General features: G+C 44.9%; 1 protein-coding gene across 5 annotated transcripts in view; it reads left to right on the forward strand.

The window, feature by feature from the left end:
* The window catches only part of LOC124609172, a 754,237-nt gene that overhangs the window by 343,664 nt on the left and 387,156 nt on the right, over nucleotides 1–23,417 (forward strand). Inside the window, exon 1 of one of the 5 annotated variants that reach the window (XM_047140055.1) lies at nucleotides 5,447–5,586. The exons of the other annotated variants lie outside the window; for them this stretch is intronic. Coding sequence (XP_046996011.1) covers nucleotides 5,561–5,586 — 26 coding nt within the window. The 5' untranslated portion in view covers nucleotides 5,447–5,560. Of the gene's footprint in view, nucleotides 1–5,446; nucleotides 5,587–23,417 lie in introns of those variants that run through there. 5 annotated transcript variants of the gene reach the window in all.

A 23,417-nucleotide genomic window follows, 5' to 3' on the forward strand; every position in this document is an offset into this window, starting at 1 on the left:
TGGAAGAAAGTTCCAACGCAAGTACACCGGAAAGAATGTTCCTGCAATGGCGTCGAAAGGATGAAATAAAAACCTGAAGATGGCGTGGTAAAACAACTCAATAAATGCAGTGCCATATCCCACAGGAAACAGTCCCTAACGATTAGATCCCGTAGAGCCACCAAACTGCTTAGATCCTGACAGCTACTTTTCAGCTGATGTTCCAAATACTCCCAGACATGTTACGTGGGACTAAGATCGGGTGATTTACCTGCCTAATGGAGGTACGATAGCGTACCTGAGCGTTCCTCAAAATAGGATCAAAAGCGTCCAGCCTTGTAAATATAAAGCGCAGCCAAATGAAAACTGAACCCCCCTCACAACAGGACCATGGAATGGTTGCATTCAAAAGTAATCACCACACGCATTAAGATATCTATCCTGCTGGGAGACGAGACTATCAATTCCTTATTCGTAGAAAGCGGTCGGTCGCTGACAGATCCAGAGCCACACCCACTCCCGCACTTGCTCGTCCGACTGAAATCGACGTCCACGCACGTCTTCCTTCAGGTCGCCAAAGATGTGAAAATCACACAGGAAAAGATCTGGGCTGTACGGAGGTTGTTGCAGGGTTTTCTCTGAAGTGTAGCCTTCGTGAGATTGGCAGTGTGGGGGTGGGCGTTATCCTGCAACAGGATAATTCCATCTGAGAGGAATCAAAAAAAAAAAAAAAATGTAAATGTCGTGTGACTAGGACCTCCCGGCGGGTAGACCGTTCGCCGGGTGCAAGTCTTTCGATTTGACGTTACTTGCGCGTCGATGGAGATGAAACGATGATGATTTGGACAACACCCAGTCCCTGAGCGGAGAGAATCTCCGACCCAGCCGCGCTGGCCACTCAGCTACCTGGGGCGGACACAAGTTCCGGTAATGTCATGAGAACCTCCTTCATCCACTGCAGGGGTCCTCTGCTCCTCGTGTTCCTCGAGCGTTGAAGCGCAGTCATGAGCAGCGCTATGGAGATACTCTCCAGAAACTGCGACGTGTCATAAAGTCTTAAAGCCCATAAATGATGTTGGACGGAATCATCTTGTTGCATGATAACGCCCACCCACACACTGCCGGTCGGACGAAGGCTACGTTTCAGTTATTTGGCTGGGAAACACTGCAAAGTTTTCCGCACAGCCCGGATTATTCACTGTGTGATTTTCTCATCTTTGGCGACCTGAAGCAAGCTGTGCTTGGACGTCGGTTTCGGTCGGACGAGGAACTGCAAAAGTGGGTGCGGCTGTGAATCCGTCGGCGGCCGAACGCGCTCTATGAAACAGGAATTGATCGTCTCGTCTCTCAGTGGGATAAACGTCTTAAAGCGTGTGGTATATATATTTCGTATGGCTAATAGAATACAGCAGTAAGTAAGTAGTAACACAAACAACGTATAAAAACAATGAATGGTCAATGTTACAGGCAACAAACAATTATTAGATCTAAAAAAGGAAGTAAAACACAAAATACACAAAAATACATAGAAATTATAGTAATAGTATCTAGTAATAGGTTTTTCAGAAGGAGAAGGGTAGACCAGACTCATGGTTGTATGTCCAAGTCCCTCAGCCAGCCAGAAGCATCTCCCTCCAGGAGGTGCAGCTCCTGCATTGTGCCAGGGAATCTCCTCGTAGGGCAGTCCATTGCGATATGATGTAGAGTTTGTGGATTCCCACAGTCGCAGTTGGGTGAGTCAGTCTGTCCCCATTTGTGCTTCCAGTAATTACATCTACCATAGCCTGTGGTAATCACTTGTGAACGGAGCCATTTCATGGTCTTGTTGAGTCTGGTTTCGAATTCCTTTCGACTGCCCCTCATATGAAGGGCTTATTTCAATTGTAGTACAAGTCCATTTTTGCTCATTTTGAGATACAGAGTCCTAAAGTTAAATGAGCGCTGAAAAATCTGCAGTTGAGATACCAGAAATATTCAAGCTTATGGCTTCTTGCTAGAGATGAACCTTTCTTTTTGTTTGCTTGGATCATTAAAGTCAGAATCATTATAAGCAGAAAAGTGGAGGTAATGGACTTGTACCACTATTGAAATAAGCCCTTCATATGTCAGTGGCCACAGAATAACCGTCAGAAAATTGTAATCTAAATGCAACAATTGGTCACCGAGGATGTTCTAACAAACAATCTGGTTGATGTTCACAGTGACCTGAATACGTTGGCCGAAACCATGGTATGAAAAACACTCTAAAAACGTCACAGAACGACCTGCAGCTTGAGGTACATGGCCGCCCATATTTTAATGTCATACTGAGCCTTATGTGCAATCGATGCCTTGCATCATTCGAAAAGAGACAAAATCGCAGTTCGCCAGGTCACACTGTAAGCCACCAGTCGAACACTGTCCAATTTCTGTCTTGTTTTACCCACCGAAGATGTGTAGGTTTTCGTGCCGCTGGTGAGCAATGGCCTCCGCGTGGTACCCGACTCCAAATGTACACTGCGTGCAGTTTCCTTCGCAGTTTTCGCTGACTGACTGAGATCGATTTGCAGTAGTTCCTATCGGGCTCGGAACAGATTCCCATTGACAAGGCGTTACCCTCGTCTCCGTTCTGCGTTGGTTAGGATCTTCTATAACCACTCTTCTCACGCCACATTACAAAGCTGTGTGTGGTATACCATTCCTTGCAGACACATGTACCGTCTGCGGCGATACACCAGGGAATCCTCATTCACGGTTTGGTCGTGGGCGCGTCCGAACACGATAGTTTCTTTCTGCCCTTCTGTCACACCTCGACGCCGACCGATCGTACCGAGGTGAATCCATAAAAAGGCTGCAGCATACACAACACTTAACCGTAATGAATTACGCAAGCAGAGAAGGGTCACAAAGCGATCCAAAGTGGTTAGTGTTCTTTTTTTAAAGGAGAGAGTATTGTTTTGTCTGTTGGCCTTACACATACTACACTTGTTATTACAGCAAGTTGCCTTCTCCACTCTGACTTCCTTCCGGATGGAAAAGTGAAATCTCCTTACTTTTCCTCGAAACTCGTGCACGGTGTATACCGGAGCTTTACATTCCGTTTCGAACCCTCAGTGGCAGTGCAACTCTTCAGAGCAAGATTATAAGGCTTACAGATGGATCCTTATTGGTGTCTTTCAACTATTCATAACGAATCAATCCTTATTCAGTCATCAGTATTTTGGGTAGTTCAATACAGTTACAAAGTCTCCCTTACTTTTGCTAATTTTTCATCTCAGACCGAGCGAGGTGGCGTAGTGGTTAGCACACTGTGCTCCCAGTCGGGAGGACGACGGTTCAAACCCGCGTCCGGCCATCCTGATTTAGGTTTTCCGTGATTTTCCTAAATAGGTTCAGGCAAACGCTGGGATGGTTCCTTCGAAAGGGCACGGCCAACTTCCTTCCCCATCCTTCCCTAATCCGATGGGACCTATGACCTCGCTGTTTGGTCCCCTCCTTCGAACCAACCAACGAACCAACCTTTTCATCTCTACTCGTCTAACGCAGATTCAGTTGTCTGTCCTGCGTCTTAATCTTTCTGTCTCCGCACTCTCCAGTTTTCTTAGGCCCCTATTTCCACTTCCATACAGTACTGCGCTCCCGGTCGTAATTTCAGGGAAATCAGCTCAATCCTACGGAAATATTGGATACGACTAAAGCCTCAAGAATGGGTCATGTGCCTGCAAAATCTGGTATTGATGTCTACGTCGTTTCAGCCCTTTCTACCCAGTCATAAACAACAGAATTCTTAGGAAACCTAAGTTTTCATATTTCGCAAGTAAACAGAGAGCCGTGCACTCAAGACAACCATTTAACGTCTATCCCCGTCTTACGGCAAAGCTAGCGAAAAATTTGAACAAAGCCACAACACCATATAGAATTTCCCTTCGATTAGATTTGCGATGTGTTGGGCACATGCTACAAATACTAAGTCTGAGGTGTTTGTCGTCAAAAATGATACCTCGTCTAGCAGGTGTACTAGGGTTTCGGCCATCCCTTCGCTGACGGATTTCATTCGATTATGGCTCATGTATCTCTGCTTCAATCGAACACTAAACGCGGTATGTGATCAGTGGTCCCTTGAGTTGAAAGCCTTAAAAAATTGTCAATACTGAAAGTTACAGCACTTGGCAACTGAACTGAAAACGTTTTTCAGAATTAGAGCAGCCTGAACGCATCTTTCTGCCCTTTGTTTTTTCTACTTTATTGTTGTTTTCTCTCCTTCGTAACAACCTACAGAAGGTGGTTGGGTTGTCATCCTTAACATTTATACCCGCTCTTCAGACAAGTACTTTAAAACACTGACAGGAAGATTCATAATCTAAGACACATTAATATACTTCAATATTAAAAATGAAAATATAAATGGCCAGCTTTGTACTTAAAAAATAAAAGGGGCAATTCTCTTGCTAATTTACGAGAAGCTCGAACTGGGCTGCTTCATTCCTGTTGGCTGTGGTAGTGGAAGGCAATTTTTATTAGGGGTAAAAATGGATTTCGTTGATTTTCGGGATGAGATGTGTGGATTTGTTAAAAAGGGAAAACTTATTGTGAGTTATATGTGATGGTTTGTTTGAGAGAGTAAAGGGATTAGGTGACTTTGAACAAGATGCCGAATCAAGGTTTGATAAGAGAACAGGCTAGAGGAAGAGAGAAGCCCTGACAGAGACAGGGGCGTTGTGTTAAACCTGGAACGAAATACAGATTTGATTCTAAGAGGAAGGGCGGCAGTGCTTTTCGATTGACGGCTAATCTAAGTAATTAGATGAAATATTTATTTACGGCCTACTGAACAGACGTTTAAGTTCTCCATTTGGTCTTGTACTGACCATAGATTATTCATTATTTGTAACAAGTGGAAACCGTGTGCTGGGTCGAGAATCGAAAGCTGGTTCAAATGGTTTAAATGGCTCTGAGCACTATGGGACTTAACAGCTGAGGTCATCAGTCCCCTAGAACTTAGAACTACTTAAACCTAACTAACCTAAGGACATTACACACATCCATGCCCGAGACAGGATTCGAACCTGCGACCGTAGCAGTCGCGCGATTCCGGACTGGAGTGCCTAGAGCCGCTCGGTCACCGCGGCCGGCGAATCGATAGCCTACAGAAGAGCAGTCAGTTACAAGTAAAGCACTCAGTCGGACCATTAGGGTGTTTCTAATACACGGATCGGAGGAGCACACCCTACCAGATTCACGTATCCGAGTTCGACTCTCCGAGAAATAGGTACCTTAGACTTGTAACAAATGATTCTTAGTTAATAGCAGAACGAGATTGTCTCCGATCAGTATTAGTTCGCTAAGAAAGAAGAAAAAAAATGGACAACAGTCTGCGGCTGGTGAGATATTCTAGAAGACGCGTCGGCGTCGTCCGGGGCAGGTGGTGGGGGCCTGGCGAGTGGGATGGGACGGGTGGGGGAGGGGGCAGAGGAGGGGGCGTCGCGACGCCCGGCGGCGGCCGTAGGCCAGAGGCCAGTTCCCGCAAGGCTCACGCGGTCAGTGCGTCTCGCAAGCCCAGCCCGGGGAAGGGAAGCAGCCCGCAGGACACCAGGTCAAGGTCATGAGTGCGGAAACGGCGCCCTGGAGGTCAGTACGGCACCGGCGCCCCTCTGTACCTGTCAGTGTCCCTGTTTTGGGGCTTGTACCACTCTCGGAGGTAGAGACCGTAGGGCCGTGCCATTCCGTGCGTTATGTACATAGGCCTTACTGTCCTCTTACTACTTTCTGTTGATGGTTGAAGACTGCGGCAGACAAAATATGCTGTTGAAGGCAAAAATCTCCGTGTTATTTCCATATCTTGATTAGTGATTCTTGACTAAAGTGACTGTATATAATTTTCGGTGATTCAGTACGTTCTTTACGACAGATTTACATTGCACTTTGGTGCATCAACGAACTCTGCAAGCACCTCTGCAGGCAGTCAGGATGTATCATCCTCCTTTCCCCTGTAGTCACGAGCAATTAGTTCGTATAGCTTCATACAAATTGTTTTTGAAAGACGTTCGTTAGGAATCAGCTCATACTGCATCCTCACAATGATACATGATACATGAATACCATCGAGGTGAGAGATCGGAGCTCCACAGTTATACTAATCAGATTACATTGCCCTTACAGTTTAAATGAACTGCTTTGTTAGTTAGACTTAACTTCTCGTCGATTTCGAGTTTATTAGAGACATTGATCTAGCACGTTTGCACAACGGTGGAGAAGAGAATCGTCACTGAATGTGTTGAAGGAATTATACCATCATTCGTCAAGGTGGAGTTACGAAAACCACAGCAAAGTTGAATCAAGCTGTTCAGACAGCATTTTAACTTTGCTCCTCGCGAATACAAGTTTAGTGCCTTAACTATTCATCTTGCCTGTGTAGTTTCTTATGTGATTGGACACAAGTGCGCTTTTTCCTATTGCGAAGAGATGTTGTGTAATATAATCTAATTTTAGAACTTGGACTTACAACAACTAGTCTGAATCACCTAAAATTCCTTTTACAACATCAAATGGTTGAGGCTACTTGGTGACGGCTAAACCAATAGCGCAGACTTCCAACTGAGAGCGTGAGGATATAAGGAGTGGTGTGGAGCCGGGATGCTCACCGAGAGCTGCTTCCAAGGTAAACACGACACGACCGTTTAGGCATGAGTATCTAGCGTGCGTCTGGCACTGTTTAGCCGTATCTCCTCTAAAGGACTTACCGTCTCCTCAACTTAATCGCGCTCGAAGATTTTTTTCGTTACAGTTTTCAGCTGCAACTGCTGTGTGTTTTCGCCAGAAGTGATTTTGTCCGAAATGAAATTGATCCTATTTCGCGTTTTGTTTTTGTGCTCTGTCATAAAATGGCTTCAGTTGTTGGAGAATATATTTTCATTCTACAGCTTTTGACTGTAATGCTGGTGCTCATACAAATAAATCAACTTTAATTTTTAATGTTATTTTTTTAGTGAAATACCGTGTCTTGATCACGTTTCAGAGACGGCCTTTTTGTTAAGGTGTGAATTTTCTCAGTACTGCAGACACATATTACGTATGACGGACTCACGTGTTTGTCAGGAAATTATTTAAATGCTTATTATTATTTTCAGATGGATTACTCAAAAGCATTTTAGAACGTGGACTTGAGTGGAATAACTATGAAAAAATTCTCGCTTCCTGTGGGAGATGTTGTAGGTTTCATCATTCTTGACGCAAAACTGCAATGTGAGGATATTAATCTGGCGCATTTTTCTCTTTCAGCATATAAACTGTGTTGCGAGCCAGCTTTGGATAGTATATATAGGGAAATACTTCACTGTAACAGTCGTACCATTAATTGTATATGGGAAGCACTGTGCATTTTAGTCGCAAGTTTTCTGTGGCCCTATATATCAGGTAGCGTAAACGGCTCGGAAAAATGGCAGTGCGCCCCGTGCTCGCTTTATGGGACAGCATCGCCCACGCTGTGCACTCAGAGGCGCAGATGATCGCGTCAGAGAACCAGTGGACTGTGCCATTTGTTCTGAAAGGGGAAAAGAGCATCACACAGGTAGTTGGTGCTGGGACGAGCTCGATACCACTATAGTTAGAAGATAAACGAACATCAATGAGCATACACTTTTGTCACAGAGTTCAAAATAAAGCCAGCATTCGTTAATTATGTTTTAAACTTATACAACTCTGCCGAATAAACTGTTTGAAGCTCTTCTCATCTTCGTAATAATTTCAAAATTACGTTAATTCTAGGTACCACTATACAAAGCTTATAGAAATAAGAAGCCAATACCGTGAAATCCTCTGTCACACTTGATCCACCGGCAGTGCTTTCAGCGCGGGAAACCAAGACAGTGTGCTTTCAACAGGAATCAGCATATGCATCAGAATATATCGAGAAACGCTTGCATCAGTTATAAAGAGCACAATATCGGTGCGTTTGAACATTAGCGAACACGCGGCTGCAACCATAATCGTGGTCGTTAACAGATGCTTTTGTGGCGCCGCTCTTTTAAGAGATACCTGTTTCGATTACCGACGAGCGAAAAAATTCTCTAGTATCTGTCGGCTTTGTCGAAGAAAGCACGTGGCATGGATGTACCTTGCACTACTGCTTGTGCTAAACTCCTCATCTCCCCACGATTTCTCATTTCGTGAGAACATTTGATGCTGTTACGAGGAAGACGTTAGGCTTGGCTGCGTCCCTGAACCTTGTTAAAAGAAATGCACTGTACACTGCTCGGCCAGAACATTAAGACCACCTACCTAATAGCAGTTACGTCCACCTTTGGTGCGGATAACAGTGGCGACACGTCGTGGCATGGTAGCAATGAGACCGTAGTACGTCCCGGGAGCATTTCGCACACACAAGTTACCTAATTCCCGTAAATTTCGAGGAAGGGGGCGATGAACTCTGACGCCACATTCAATCACATCCCAGATGTGTTCGATCGCGTCCAGGTTTAGCGAGATGGCGAGCCAGCACATAGATTGGAACTCGTCACTGCGTTCGTCATAGCACTTCAACAAACTCCTGGCCGTGTGACATGGCGCATTATCTTGTTGGAAAATGCAACTGCTGTTGGAATATATGATCGTCATGAAGGGGTGTGCCATGTCTGCAACCAGTGTACGATACTCCTTGGACTTCATGGTGCCTTGTACGAGCTCCACTGGACCCATGGATGCCCAAGTGAATTTTCCCCAGAGCGTAATGGAGCTGCCGCCAGATTGCCTCTGTGCCGCAGTACATGTGTCAAGGAGCTGTTCCCCTGGGCGACTACGGATTCGCGCCCTCCCATCGGCATGATGAAGGTGGTATCGGGATTGATCAGACCATGCAACGCTCTGCCACTGCGCCAACGCCCAGTGCCGTTGGTCACGTGCCCATTTCAGTTGTATTTGCCGATGTCGTGGTGTTAACATGGCACATGCATGGCTTGTCAACTGCGGAGGCCCTCGGTACGCTGTGTGTTTAGACACACTTGTACTCTGCCCAGCATTAAAGTCTAATGTTAGTTCCGCCACAGCTCCTCGCCTGTCCTGTTTTACCAATCTGCCCAGCCTACGACGTCCGTCATCTGTAATCACTAGCGACCGTCCGACCCCACGACGTCTGGACGTGGTTTCACTTTGTATTCGCCACGTATCGAAGACCCACACCACCGCACTCCTTGAACGCCCGAAAGTCGTGCAGTTTCCGAAATGCTCGCGCCGAGCCTTCGGGCCGTCACAATCTACCCTCGGTCAAACTCAGAAGATCACGCGCTCTCCCCATTCTGCACAGGGGCAGCACGTTCACTGATTCTACATGCAGTGTGGCTGACTAGAAGGCATTCCTCGCCAGTCGCCTTGGCTAATGAGCTACACTTGAAGCGCCATATAAACGGCCGAAATGGCGTCAACCGGAAAGACCTGCACCAGATCATGAGCGAATAAATGAAACTCATTATTGTTTGCGCAAACTGCAACACCGTACAGGGATCCTTAGCCATAGAAAGTGTGGTTAATCCACAAAACGATAGACAAGTATGTAAAAACCAATAAAACTTTATGACTTTTCCTGCTCAGTATTTATGCGACAATATAGGCGCTCTTCGCGTAGTGGCTTCGAATCAGATGTCCACGGCTTACAATGGCCCTCAGATCGTACGTCAGGTGTTCGTCTAGTGTGACTCTGAATGGTGTGCATTCGGATAAGGTTTTACCTGTATGGCATCTGACATGTACTAATCAATCACCGAAATCCGAATTAAAGCTTACAATTTGTTGCGTATTGACAAGTCACCTGTAATGCCAAGTCCACCGAATTGCAGTCATCACCGATTTGGCATCTATTCTGCACATAGTAATATTTGCGATCTGTCCACTGGATAACATAAGCGTTAGCGGGGTAAGACAACGGCGCATCTGTAACAGGGCTCTGTTCGTCAGCTTTCGAGCGAAACTCTATTGTCTGTCACAATCGTACGGATGAGGAGTGAATGTCTCATTTCGTAACCCAGCGATACAATTATGAGTCGTACATTTCTCTTCAATCCACGTGTTCCGCACACGCAGTACTGTGCAATCTTTACGCTACTCGCTACAGTTTAACGACAATAAAAACTTCTAGAACTTTAGATTCAGTGAGGCTTACTGATGTCGCATACAGAGTTTATGGTTATCAGTAAGGAAAGAACATTTAGTACTTCTCTACCAGGTTTTATACGTACGTAAAGTAAGATCGTACATCGGCGCAATTCGGCCGATGTAAATTTGATATTTGACAACTCATACAGGGCTTTCAGCGTCTTACATTCGTCATATCATTTAGGCACTTGATGGTAACGACGTTTTCACGAACAATACTGAATATAGGGTGCGACAATAAAGTAATGAGACTGATGGGAAAAAAAAAGTTGCTTACCGTTTTAGTCAAGTTTAGTGTTGTCTCCTTCAAAGTAGTTCCCTTCTGATTGTACACACTTTTTCCAGCGCTTCTGCCATTGATGGTAACATTTCTGGAACTCATCTTCTGTAATATCCTCCAAGACCCACGTCTCAGCTTCTTGGACACCTTGTGTTGTTGGAAAATGGCGTCCCTTGACCGCCGTTTTGACTCTTGGAAATAGAAAAAAAGTCGCACGGAGCGATATCTGGTGAATGGGGTCGCTCTGGTAGTACTGAAATTTGTTTTGAGGTTAAAAATTGCTGTACTGACAGAGCAGTATGGGATGGCGCGTTATCGTGATGCAGAATCCAATTAACAGCAATGTTATTACTAGACAAACCGTTTCTAGATTGATGTTTTAGCGGATAATCTTCGATCAGATCGTACGAGTTCACGCACTGTGGCCAAATTGACATCCGTCCGTGAGGTTGATGATCGTCCACCTCATCTTCAACATTCGTTCTGCCTTCACTAAACATGTTATGCCAACGAAAAACTTGAGCTCTTGACATAATCTCCTCTCCAAAAGCCTTCTGAAGCTTAACGTAAGTTGTGGTCGCTTTTTCACCCAATTTAACGCAAAAATAAATGGCACACCGTTGCGCAATATTATGCGGTCCCGTTGTCGTGACAAGAGACTCAAACACGTGTTAACTTATTACAGCACAACTCACGACTGAGCAGTTGCATCGATGTGCCACTTGGACCAGAAGCAGCTTATAGACCAAGGTCAAAGATATTGTGCCTACGCGAGCCTGCAGGGTTGCAACATCTTGCAAAGAAAATCAGTCTTATTACTTTGTTGTCGCACCTCGTATATATGCAACGATGAAATGGGTATAGTTTTGAAACAACTGAAAGCGCCGGCTGGGGTGGCTGAGCGGTTCTAGGCGTTACAGTCTGGAACCGCGCGACCGCTATGGTCGCAAGTTCGAATCCTGCCTCGGGCATGGATGTGTGTGATGTACTTAGGTTAGTTAGGTTTAAGTAGTGCTAAGTTCTAGGGGACTGATGACCTCAGAAGTTAAGTCCCATAGTGCTCAGAGCCATTTGAACAATTTTTTTTAACTAAAAGCGTCGCAGAGGCAAGCGTTCAACAGTCGAGTTACCACACAAAGTGTAGTTATATTCAGCATTAAATAGGGGTTGGCACCTTCCAATGGTTCAGAAGGCAATTCTGAGCCTTGACGTAACGTGTTAGTGCTCAGTATGACGGAGGCTGTCAATATCCACCAACAGCCACCCACAATACAGAATTACAAAACGATATAAACTGTACCTGAATGAAGCAAAAGATCATCTCCCTTCTCCACGGAAATGGGGTCGCTCCTGGCAGCAGATTACTGTGGGAAGAAGTACGGTTGATCTTGTTGCCAAGCACGCGTCCAGCGGTTCCTTATCATCCTAAGGTTCTAACTTATACTGCTCCATCCAAAACTACAGAGCAGTCCAAAACCAAACGTTCTGTCTAAATAAACTGTTACTACAAAGAAAAGAAGTTTAACGTCGCGCCCACAAGGTCATGACAGACAAAGCACAATCTCTTGTTCTTCCACCAAACAGCAGTGCAGATTATAAGGACCAATAACTCTAGTCCTGTACGAAACATGGATCAACAAGCTGACTTGAAGTTAAGAACAGTACTTTGTGTCTTAACTTTGCTCGTAATACTCGTCACGCAAAGGTTTGTTTCAACACCACTGGGCCTTTCATACGTGAGATGTTAACACTGTTTGCCAATCTTGGACTGGAACCCAGACACTATCCCACCATGAGCAGACGCCATCCAATCGCGCATCAGAATGATTCAAAGCTTCAGCTTGCCTCCTGGACCACTCCAGCATTTCACACACTCCGCAAGGAGCTGAAAGATTTCTTCTTCTCGGTTGCGGTCTTTTAGACCGTTCTGTTGGAGACTGTGTGCTATTTAATTCCTTTGATTCGTGGTCTCATACATCCAGTTACGAGACGACCCACAGATTAGTATAGCATTAGACGGTGATGCTACTTGCGTTTTAGCATTCACAAAGGCTAGCCAAAAGAGATTGTCAAAGTAATTGTTAAAGGAGGAGGTTGTCTGACAATGCATGTGGAGCTCTTTACCCAATTAGCGATCAGTTAGTAACTTATGTTGGAACTTGGAGGGCGATAGGTGGAAGTAGCGTTGCCACAAGCTTAAACCAGCTCTGCAGCATCCATTTGGAATGTTTTAGTGTGCAGTTGCAAATGTGCAACCTCACCCTGACGAGCCCAGGATTATGAGCTAGAATGGGGGCACCTTTAATGCGAAACTGAAGTGTTATCTCCAATTGACAGAATAGTCCTCAAGTATTTCCCCATAAACAGAAGTTCTGAACTCAGGCAGCGGATAAGCACTCTTTATCCGTGTAGCAGCCGAAGACACCAGCGCTCGATAGAAAAGTGCTCCATTCGACGAGCACCACTAACCTGGCGGCCGCTGAAACAAATATCTGAAATATTTCCCTTACCATATCACTGAGTAGTCTCTACATACGCAACGAGTCCTGCCTCACGATCAGCTTTTTTGGTCGTGCCGCCCAAGAGCAGCGCGTGTACTGACGAGCGGACGGCGGACAACCCTCAAGGCGACGGAGGTGCGCACGTGCTCTGCTACGTCATACGCGGAATTGATGGCGCGGCATCATTAGGTATTTTTACCGTTCGGCGCTGGGTCGGGTTGAGTGACTTGCTGGCCGGCGCCCCCGAAATAGCAGGCGTGCGCGGCGCCTCCCCCGTGGCTGTGGCGGGTGACCCGGCCTTGGCTGCACGCGGCGTGCCGCCCCGCTACCCCGCGGATGGCGGGCAGCTATATAACGACCGCCGATCGCCGCACCGGCTAGTTGCCGCTGGCACGCCCAAACAGTGCTTCTTCCTGTGCACCGACCGCAAGACACTCTGCATTCGGAGAGCTCTATCAGAGGCTAAGTGGAGGCGACGAGTTCCTAGGTGGTCTCTGCTTTCCAAGTACGACTTCGCGATGTGACGGCTGATGCTGCAGCTGTATAACGTAAGTTATACAGCACGACCACTATCTGAATCATCCATATGAGGATATCTCCGCAGCTTCGGAAAGTGTTCTGCGGAGTTATTAGCACATTCTTGTTTATGTATGTGTAAGGGATCAAGGTTACTTGTAATTCTGCTAAATGCTTAAAATTTGGTCTGTGCATTATCTGCTAGCTTTGTAACATACCATTCCCAGTCGCGTTCGTGTGTTCGTTATTCTAGCAGTTGTGACCGCCATAGTGGGTTTCCGGTACCCGTTGGCAGGGAGCTTTGTCCAGCATGGGGACTGTGTGGGATGTGGCCAGGGTCTGCTATTCTCGTGTTCTCCAGCAGCTGTTGGAAATAAACTTTTAAAAGGGCATTCAGGAAGCAGTGGAACCGCGCGACCGCTACGGTCGCAGGTTCGAACCCTGCCTCGGGCATGGATGTTTGTGATGTCCTTAGGTTTAAGTAGTTCTAAGTTCTGGGGAACTGACGACCTTAGAAGTTAAGTCCCATAGTGCTCAGAGCCATTTGAACCATTTGAATCAGGAAGCAGCTATTTGCTGAAGAATGCCAATAGCGTTTCTGCATCTACATATATACTCCGCTAGCCACCATGTGGTGTGTGACGGAGGGCACAATTCGCGCCAAAGACATATTTCTCCCCCTTTGTTCCACTCGCGGATCGCGCGAGGGAAAAACGACTGTCTGAACGCCTCAGTACGAGCTCTTATTTCCCTTACCTTTGAATGATGATCATTACGCGATTTGAAAGTTGGTGGTGATAATATATGCTCTACATCCTCGGAGAAGATTGGATTTCGGAACTTAGTGAGCACCCCCTTCTGTTTAGCGCGTCGTCTATCTGCAAGTGAGCTGAGTCAGGATAGCAAAAACGGCTAAATATTAAAACAGATCTTGTGAAGTTTCTAAAATACGGGAGTAGACACAAAGGAATTAAAATGAGCTGCCACTGGGCATTGATTTATATCAGTGGAGCAAGATGAAAATTTGTGCTGGACTGGGATTCGAACCTGGTTCTTCTGCTTACTAAGCTGATGCTCTCCCCTTCTGTTTAGCGCGTCGTCTATCTGCAAGTGAGCTGAGTCAGGATAGCAGAAACGGCTAAATGTTAAAACAGATCTTGTGTAGTTTCTAAAATACTGGAGTAGACACAAAGGAATTAAAATGAGCTGCCAGTGGGCATTGATTTATATCAGTGGAGCAAGATGAAAATTTGTGCTGGACTGGAATTCGAACCTGGTTCTTCTGCTTACTAAGCTGATGCTCTGATCACAGCGCCATTCAGATACAGTTGTCACAAAAACCACATGGACTCCCCTAGCACGTCTCCCGTCAGACCCAAATTCTCAACTTATACCACAGACTACTGATGTAGTACTCCTGCTCATTAGCCACATCATTCGCGGAATCTCACAGTTTCCCTTAAGAACACGAGCTTGGTATGCCTCTACACTGAAGGGACCATTGGCTGTAATCCCCATAAATATATGTGGTGTCTGTTCTTTCAGACACCGCCGATCAGTGATCAATGCAGTTGTTCGGAAGTTGTGTAAAGCTTTGAAAGATCTGGAAACTGCGTTTCCACGCGCAAGCGTTGTAATTCTCGTTATTTTTCCGATTTTCCCCAGAGAGTGTTGTGCTTTAGTGAGCATTCTCTTGCTGAGTAAGAAGAGCCTCGTAGCAGAGCGTGGAGCACTTAGATGACTGGGGATGGCTTTGATGAAAGTGACGGACTTGGCCAGCTGTAACTGAAAGCAATAAAATACATTTGTTTCCGCAGAAGCTTGTGATGTGGTATTTTTGTGTGACGCCTTTTACCTGTTGACGTTTAACAACTGTCCTGTTTGATCTTGATGGAGATTGTCGATGGAAGTTGCTAGGACCTGACTAAGGTGGTGTATAATCTGTTAGCGGTGTAGATTTCCCAGTCCTATAACAGGATCTAGGTACCTTTCTGAAAATAGTTAATTGCTACAGGGCATTTGTTAGTGGTGTAGGAGTAGTGAGAGGTTTAACCATGACTGGTAGGTCAAAGCGATGTTAGCGACCTTAATTAAGACTAAGTAAATAGTGAATCAGTGCAAAGGATTAACTTAAGCGCACCAGTAAACATTTCCTTGTAGATGTGTAATTGGTCTGCTGCGTCGCAAGTCGCTAAGAATGCGTGGACGCCGGTCGCGTCGGCCAGGGGGATTCGCACAACGCCACGGAAGCTACAAGGGCGAGATGGAAGGCACATACCAGCGTCTTTCCTTCCCAGATCATTTAATAATGTCCGTCAAGGTAACCACATACCATTATGCCTGCAATAATATGTAGGCTCAAGACTTCTTTGACAGATATCACTGACCGTCCCTTCATAAGTAACGATTCCTTCCCACAGTCAGTGGCGGCCACAACCGTTCCAGACCCCTTAAATATTCAGGCTCCCAGAGAGCGCCTATCCACTGGTCGTTGCGTCTCTGAAAATATGGCTGCTCCTTTCTCGTAGTACGTCGCAGTGGACCAAATGGAGGTATTATGCTGTTTCCTACTGGAAAACCGACTCACCCAGACAACCTCGCAGAATCCTTCACGAAATCCGAACCACGACGCTGAGTTTTCACATACACAGAGAATTGCTGTATATTTGTGTCATGTTTAGTCACAGAACGAGATCCTAGGATCGATTTGATAAAGTGCTTTGAGAGTTATAGTCTGATGTCCACCTGCAGAGCCACTGTTTATTTATTGAAACAAACTTTTTGTAATAGTTCTAAAACGTCTCTATTGCCCACGCATCGCTGTACGGAGCTACCGCCTACGATCTGCTCAGACCAAGGATTGGTACTTCCAGTGATATTTCTTAATTTTTTTTCAGATTTCCTTTTTGTTTAGCCGGCCGGAGTGGACGAGCGGTTCTAGGTGCTACAGTCTAGAACCGCGCGACCGCTACGGTTGGAGGTTCGAATCCTGCCTCGGGCATGGTTGTGTGTGATGTCCTTAGGTTAGTCAGGTTTAAGTAGTTCTAAGTTCTAGGGGATTTATGACCTTAGAAGTTGAGTCCCATAGTGCTCAGAGCCATTTGAACCATTTGAACCTTTTTGTTTTCTTTCAACAACAGATCACCTCACGCTGACGATTGATGCAGCCTGCATTATCTTTTCATAATTCTGATTTCACCACTGTCCCTACCAGTGATTTTTAGCGTTTTTGCCAAATGAACCTGTTCGCTTTTACCGAAAACTTATGCTTGCTGCCATTTTGTTAGCAACGTCTGGATTATTCGAGAGTTTAGTATTTATCCTTGAGACCTATAAAACTTTTCTCGAAACGTAGGATAAATGTTCATACATATTGCAGAGGATGACAAAACTGTAAGGGAAAATATAAAAGATGTTGCCGAAAATTTCAGTGAGAGTAGTTAAAGAACGACAATCTCGATTCTTCCTGAAATATGAACATACGGTTTACAGGACTAGCTATGTGCAACTAGTACGAGGGTTATTCCAAAAGTAAGGTCCGATTGATTGCCAAATTGAAACCACAGTGAACATCAGAAATGTTTTACTTGTAACAATTAGCTACACCTTTCAGCTACTTCTCTACGTAGTCGCCGTTCTGACTTAGACTTTTGTCATAGCGTTGTACCAACTTTTCAATAGCCTCATCATAGAAGGCAGCCGCCAGTGCTTTCCGCCAATTCTCCACGCTGGCCTACACCACGTTGTCTGTGTCAAAATGTTGTCTTCAAAGACAGCGGTTCATGTGACCAGAGATGCGGCTGAGAATTGTCGTGAAGACGAAACAGCACGACAGTTATGTAATGTTGGCTGCATAGCTTCAGGCGAAATTTCTCACCAGGCCCTCGTACTTGGCGGCAGACACTATTTTCTAGACATCTTTACGCACTCACTGCGAGCTCAGAAATGAGAAGAGCGACGTGATGCTAACTGGGGTTATACTAGAGACACTACCCAACACATCTGTGCAAAGCTTTATCGGATTTTCATAGTCGTTTCCATTTCGCGACCGATCGGACCTTACTTTTGGAATAACCCTCGTATTTTGAATTATTCCCAACTGTGTTACTGGGGAGTCTTTAGAACAAGGTGTTAAATCATCCGTTCCTGTTTTCCTCAAAAGGCCGGATGAATTATTGTGGGGTTTGTGCCGTGAAAACGTGAAACAGTTGGGAAATGTTGAAGGCTCAAAGACAATCTTAATCTTCCGCGCTTTCTTCAGTTGATACACAAAATATGCAGATATTAAGTAAGTCTCAGTCCTGTGTTTCCTCTTCCACTCCACTAGTATTTATCCCTTAGTATCTAATAATGAATTTATACTACCTTGCACTGACATTACGTCTTTTATCCAGCCCATCGTTCCCCTGAAATGATTTATGGGAATTTTGTATGACTGTCTTGAGAACACTTAAACAACAAAAACAGAAAAAAATGAAGGTAAAACATTACAACTTTGACACAAGTTTTCACTCGACTCAGTGATTTCATACATCCAACTCTTGAATCCGCATACACAGCCGTTCGTAGCCGCCAACGACGCTAAGCGTCTCGCACTTCAAGTGACGAAGGATGAAAACTGAATATCAGGACACGCAGCATCATGAATAAACTTATTGCTCTCGTGTTCTTCGTCCTCTTTCCAGCATTTTTGCCTTGGTTCTATATTTGGCAGGATAAGTGTGCTAACTGCATTGTTGTTGGGCCATTGAAGACAAAATCTGCGTTGCAATTAAACTCTTACCATGGTGCAGCAACAACACTGCTAGGAAACACAGGCAAATAAATGAGAATGGTTGGCAGCGAACAAGACAGAAAAAGCTATTTACATTGCGGCAATCAAAACCTGTCCTCCTTGCCAACGCAATAAGAAAAAGGTGACAGAGTCGCCGACTCAGAGTTGCACCTTTCATCTGTTAATCACTATCTTGCCTCCTGATGTGCTAATTTACTGATACTTAATGAGTGCGTCCTGAACACAAATATTACCATCAGCCATAATTTGTTGAAACTGTTAAGAATTACAGTAAAATTATTTTGACAAGAGTTTTACATTTGTAAATTCGCGGCAGGGAACAGCCCTGAGCAGGTACTGTGTGTGTTTCATCTACTGGGTCTCTGTTTATTCCTCTGTCTGTCTGTCTGTCTCTCTCTCTCTCTCTCTCTCTCTCTCTCTCCACCTTACCCCATAGCATTGCCATCAGTATCTCCTCAACACCGTTTCAGCCTGGGTGTTCCGTTCTTCGCGTCATTCTGTCTCTAGATTATAATTTAATGATTACAAGTAACATTATATCTAAATTGTGGATAACTTATGAGTGTTTGATCTTTGTGTTGCTTTAATATCCTCTCTTTACGATTTATAATTAAATATTGTATACCTATCCAGAAAGCTGTCGCATAACAAAGATAAGAAAGCCCTTATTTAAGCGTAGTAGCTATCTCCTGGTGATGCTCTTATCGAAATCAGCCTGAACAAGAATTTTTACCGAGAGTGGTTGTTTAGTGGCTAGGATTTGGGTGGAGGGGGCTTGAAGTTCCAATCAGCCATTCAGATTTTGGGTTCTCGATGAGATAGTTTCTTTGAAAAGGCCGCGGCTGATAATTTCCCTAGTTGGAACGCTTGCTCAGTTCCTAATGATGTCGTTATCGCTGGTTCATTACACCATTATGTTCCTTCAGACTGTGAGACGGTAGCCTCTGTTAGCACGCGCAGCAGATTATGCATTATATATATAGCGTAAACAAACGAACAGTGTCAGAACTTCAAAGCATGTGTGAATACTAATCAGAGAAAATCACGCTGAAGTCGGGCAGACAGTTGCCACCAAGGCGACGAAGAAAGATATTGTTGATATTTCTTTTCATCTGACAGGGATTTTTTTCTCGAGTTAGTGGATCTTACTTCACGGTACCTCACTTTTTCTACTTGGCTGCAAAACGCCAAGTCATACGGAGCCCGTTGGTGACAGTGTATAGAAAACTATTCTACTGAAAACTTTGATTGATGGACCACAACAAAGTACGGTTTAATCCGTAACTGGACCCAGAAAGTCACAGACGCTATATTAGGAGCAGAGTACAAGATGACCTAGATGAAGGCTTGGGGATACCTGTTTGGCGGGTCGTAACCGGTACTACTTTGGCTTACTATAAGTTCGTCAATAAAGTTGCTGATTCTGCTACTGCTTTAGGAAGCGAACTGGTTCATTTCGCTAGAACTTTAGGAAAAATTGCTGAAATTAAACCGTGTAATCTTCTGCGTTATCACGTAGTTTAGCCACTATGTTATTCCCTGTCCTTTAGCATAGCTCCCAAAAACAACGTCGTGAAGTGACGGAATACTTCTCAAGCTGATGACTCTTAGCAGAAAACTAAAAGTGGCAGTTGCTATTGCGAGTAAGTGGGTTAAAGAGACTGAGCTGAATTGCTCGATCCACATGTGACTGACTGATCAGTTCTTTTTTTTTGCGTTTTATCGTTTCTCTTATTACGAATATGTATAGACATTGCTAAGCGTGACAGAAATCGTTTGGCGAGTTCTTCCTAGTGTGCGCTGCAGTGGATGGTGGAATTAGTAAACGGCCGGTGGGACAACTGCAGTGTGATTGACCCCGAACCAGAGTCAGAGCTGGTCGCCCCTCGAGGCATTCGCCGCTGGCAGCGCGCGGCGCAGCGGAATTGCCCGGCCGAGTCATTGTTCTTTACCTGCGAGATTTATCGATATCCGCCGACGACGTCGACGTATTAATGGAGCGCCTGGGAAAGCTCGAAGCCTCACAGCATCTTCAGATAGGAGCAGGTCTCCGAGGAATGAGGAAGCAACAAATCGAGACGGTGCGGTGGGTCCGGAGGTCAACGTATGAGCGCGCAGGCAGGAATGCCGGCCGGAACGCCAGAAGCGACGGCCAGCCAGGAGGGCACCTGCCGCCAGCGCGCACACTTTGTCTGCCTGTCCGTCTGCGGTCGCCTGCGCGATTTACTGCAATTGCTACCGCTTGTGCTATTTATCTGTGCAGCCCAGGCGCTCAAGTCCTATATGTGCTTTATGCCAGACGTGATAGTCATCTGGGCCGAGCACTGAGATATCGACGGATGAATTTAACATGATCCTGATATCTAATCAGACACTCTACTTATTTCAAACTACATTAATTACTTAAAGTTTTAAACATGGCTGCGTAGTCAGCGACCGTTTGCAAATTAAAGTTAAAGCAATTACAGTCATCGGTCACAAAATTTAAGTCTTTTGAGCACGTTCCGACACTTCTATGAGTGCCTTCATCAGAAATTAAATATTCAAATTGGCATGTCACGTATAAGATAAATATCAAGCGATAAGGCTTTAGTCAAAAAAATTTTAAAAAGAATACATTTTTTTTTAAATATTTGTGACTAATACATTCTTTTTTAAATTTTTGTGACTAAAGCCTTATAGAAATTCTTCCAATCCATATGTGGCATACAGCAAACCAGTGCTTGACAGTAAGATGGGGGCTCATGTTACTGTTACTCACTCCTGTGAACGGGAACGCGTGATGCAGATCTTGGTGCCTCTCGCGTCCATCTAGAAAAGATAACCTGAAGATGCCTAAATAAGGCGAAACGCGTCGTTGAAAAATAAAAAAAAATAAAATTGCAACTAAGACTGTTTTTAACCAATACTAAAGCCACATAGCTTGATATTTATCTTATACGTGACATGCCAATATGAATATTTAATTTCTGATGAAGGCACTAATAGACCCGGTCAAAAGACAAATTTTTTACCGAGGACTGTAATTGCTTTAACTTTACATTAATTACATCTAATAAGGAACTCAACGTGCAGACATAATTATGACATAAACAGTGGAAACAGCAGCAGCTATAGTAGAAAAAAATTAATATTCGTAGATTAAAACTGGAACAGCACGAACAAATTTTTGACAATTGGAATTCAATTGTGGTACAATCAGGCACTGAATCCGAAAGAAGGGATGGGAGAGGGAGAGAAAGAGGAACGTGGTAGAATACATGTAGTGAAGAGTGGGGCAAAGGAAATGTCATGAGTGACTGAGAAAGAAAATACGAATGGGAGAAGATAGGAGGATTTGATTTACTGTATGACAGAGAGATATGGCCGTAGCTTACATGTACATTTTTTAGTTTGTTTGCTATCTGAAAGAGCTGAATTCCCCCAGTCCCCGTAAGAGATACTGGTATCCTCTTGTCGTTTGCTTCCTCAAATGGTTCAAATGGCTCTAAGGATTATGGGACTTAACATCTGAGGTCATCAGTCCCCTAGACTTAGAACTACTTAAACCTAACTAACCTAAGGACATAACACACATCCATGCCCAAGGCAGGATTCGAACCTGCGACCGTAGCAGCAGTGCGCTTCCGGACAGAAGCGCCTAGAACTGCACGGCCCCAGCAGCCGGCGTTTGCTTCCTCCACCAACCCTTCAGTATCCATGATTTTCCTACAACTCTCGACACTAAAGCAGAGTTCGTTAAATGTGAATAGTTGTGGCGATGATGCGACGCAAGGTAAAGAGTCTACAAGTGAGGGCTGAGCTGACGTCGCTGACGTCCGGCAGAAGCCTAGGAATGTATACTGAGACCTCCGCTAGAAAACGGAGATAAGGACAAAATGTTTTTCCCTTTTTAGCTTGACATGCATAATTTTTTATATTGTAATGTATGTTATGTGGTGCGTATGTTAAGCTATGAAGCTGAATTTTTATCTTCAACCCTACTCTGTTACTTTTTCTGGGACGTATATTGCTTAATACGAGGGTTGTCCAGAAAGTAAGTTCCGATCAGTCGTGAAATGGAAACCACTGTGAAAATCCGGTAAAGCTTTGCACAGATGTGTTGGGCAGTGTCTCTAGTATGCCCGTAAATCGTGTCGCGACGCTCTTTTCAGTTTTGAGTGAACAGTGAGCACGTAAAGATGCGTAGGGAATAGCGTCTCCCGCCAAGCACGAGGGCCAGTTTAGAGATTTCGCCTGTGTCATGCAGCCCACATAACACAACTGTCGAGCAGTTCCTTCTTCATGCCAATTCTCGGCCGCACACTGCAGGGGCAATGAAGAGGCTCCTGCTGCGTTTCTGATGAGAAGTGTTTGATCATCCACAATACAGTCCATAACTGGCTCCCCCTGAGTCCTATCTATGCTCAGAAGAACTGCTGGCTATGAACACAAACTTTTTCCACAGACAACGAGCTGCAGACCAGTGCAGATAACTGGCCGAAAGCACAGGCCGCTGCTTTCAATGATGAGGATATTGGAAAGTTGATACAACACTACGACAAAACTCCCAGTTGGAGCGGGGATTATGTAAAGAAGTAGGTGGAAGGTGTACCTAACTGTTGCAAATAAAACGTTTCTGCTTTTCAATGTGGTTTCCATTTCGCGATCGATCGGAACTTATTTTATGGACAACCCTCGTAATTATTCTTGATACTAGCTAAACAGATAACTACTTCGGAACTGAAGAACATGTTTAACGACAGTTTTAGACAAGTTTTAGGCACTGCTCACTGAATGTACGAAAAAATTTGAAATATTCTAGTCCTTAATTTCCTTGAATCTTTAGTAACATAATGAAATTTTCACCCTGTGGGGGAGTGTGCGCTGATATGAAACTTCCTGGCAGATTAAAACTGTGTGCTGGACCGAGACTCAAACTCGGGACCTTTGCCTCTCGCGGGCAAGTGCTCTACTGACTGAGCTACCCAAGCACCACTCACTACCCGTCCTCACAGCCCCAATTCCGCCAGTACCTCGTCTCCTACCTTCCAAATTTCACAGAAGCTCTCCTTCACAGAAGCGAGTTCGAATCTCAGCCCGAGTTTTAATCTGCCAGGAAGTTTCTTTAGTTACATAACTTGACAACTCCATTACCACTCCTTCGTTATAAGCAGGGACAAAACGGTGCAATTACTAGTATAAACTCACATCACCCGGGTCCTTGCTCACAGTGCTTTCGAAT

The sequence above is a fragment of the Schistocerca americana genome, chromosome 1 (assembly GCF_021461395.2).
Source record: "Schistocerca americana isolate TAMUIC-IGC-003095 chromosome 1, iqSchAmer2.1, whole genome shotgun sequence".
Lineage (NCBI taxonomy): Eukaryota > Metazoa > Arthropoda > Insecta > Orthoptera > Acrididae > Schistocerca > Schistocerca americana.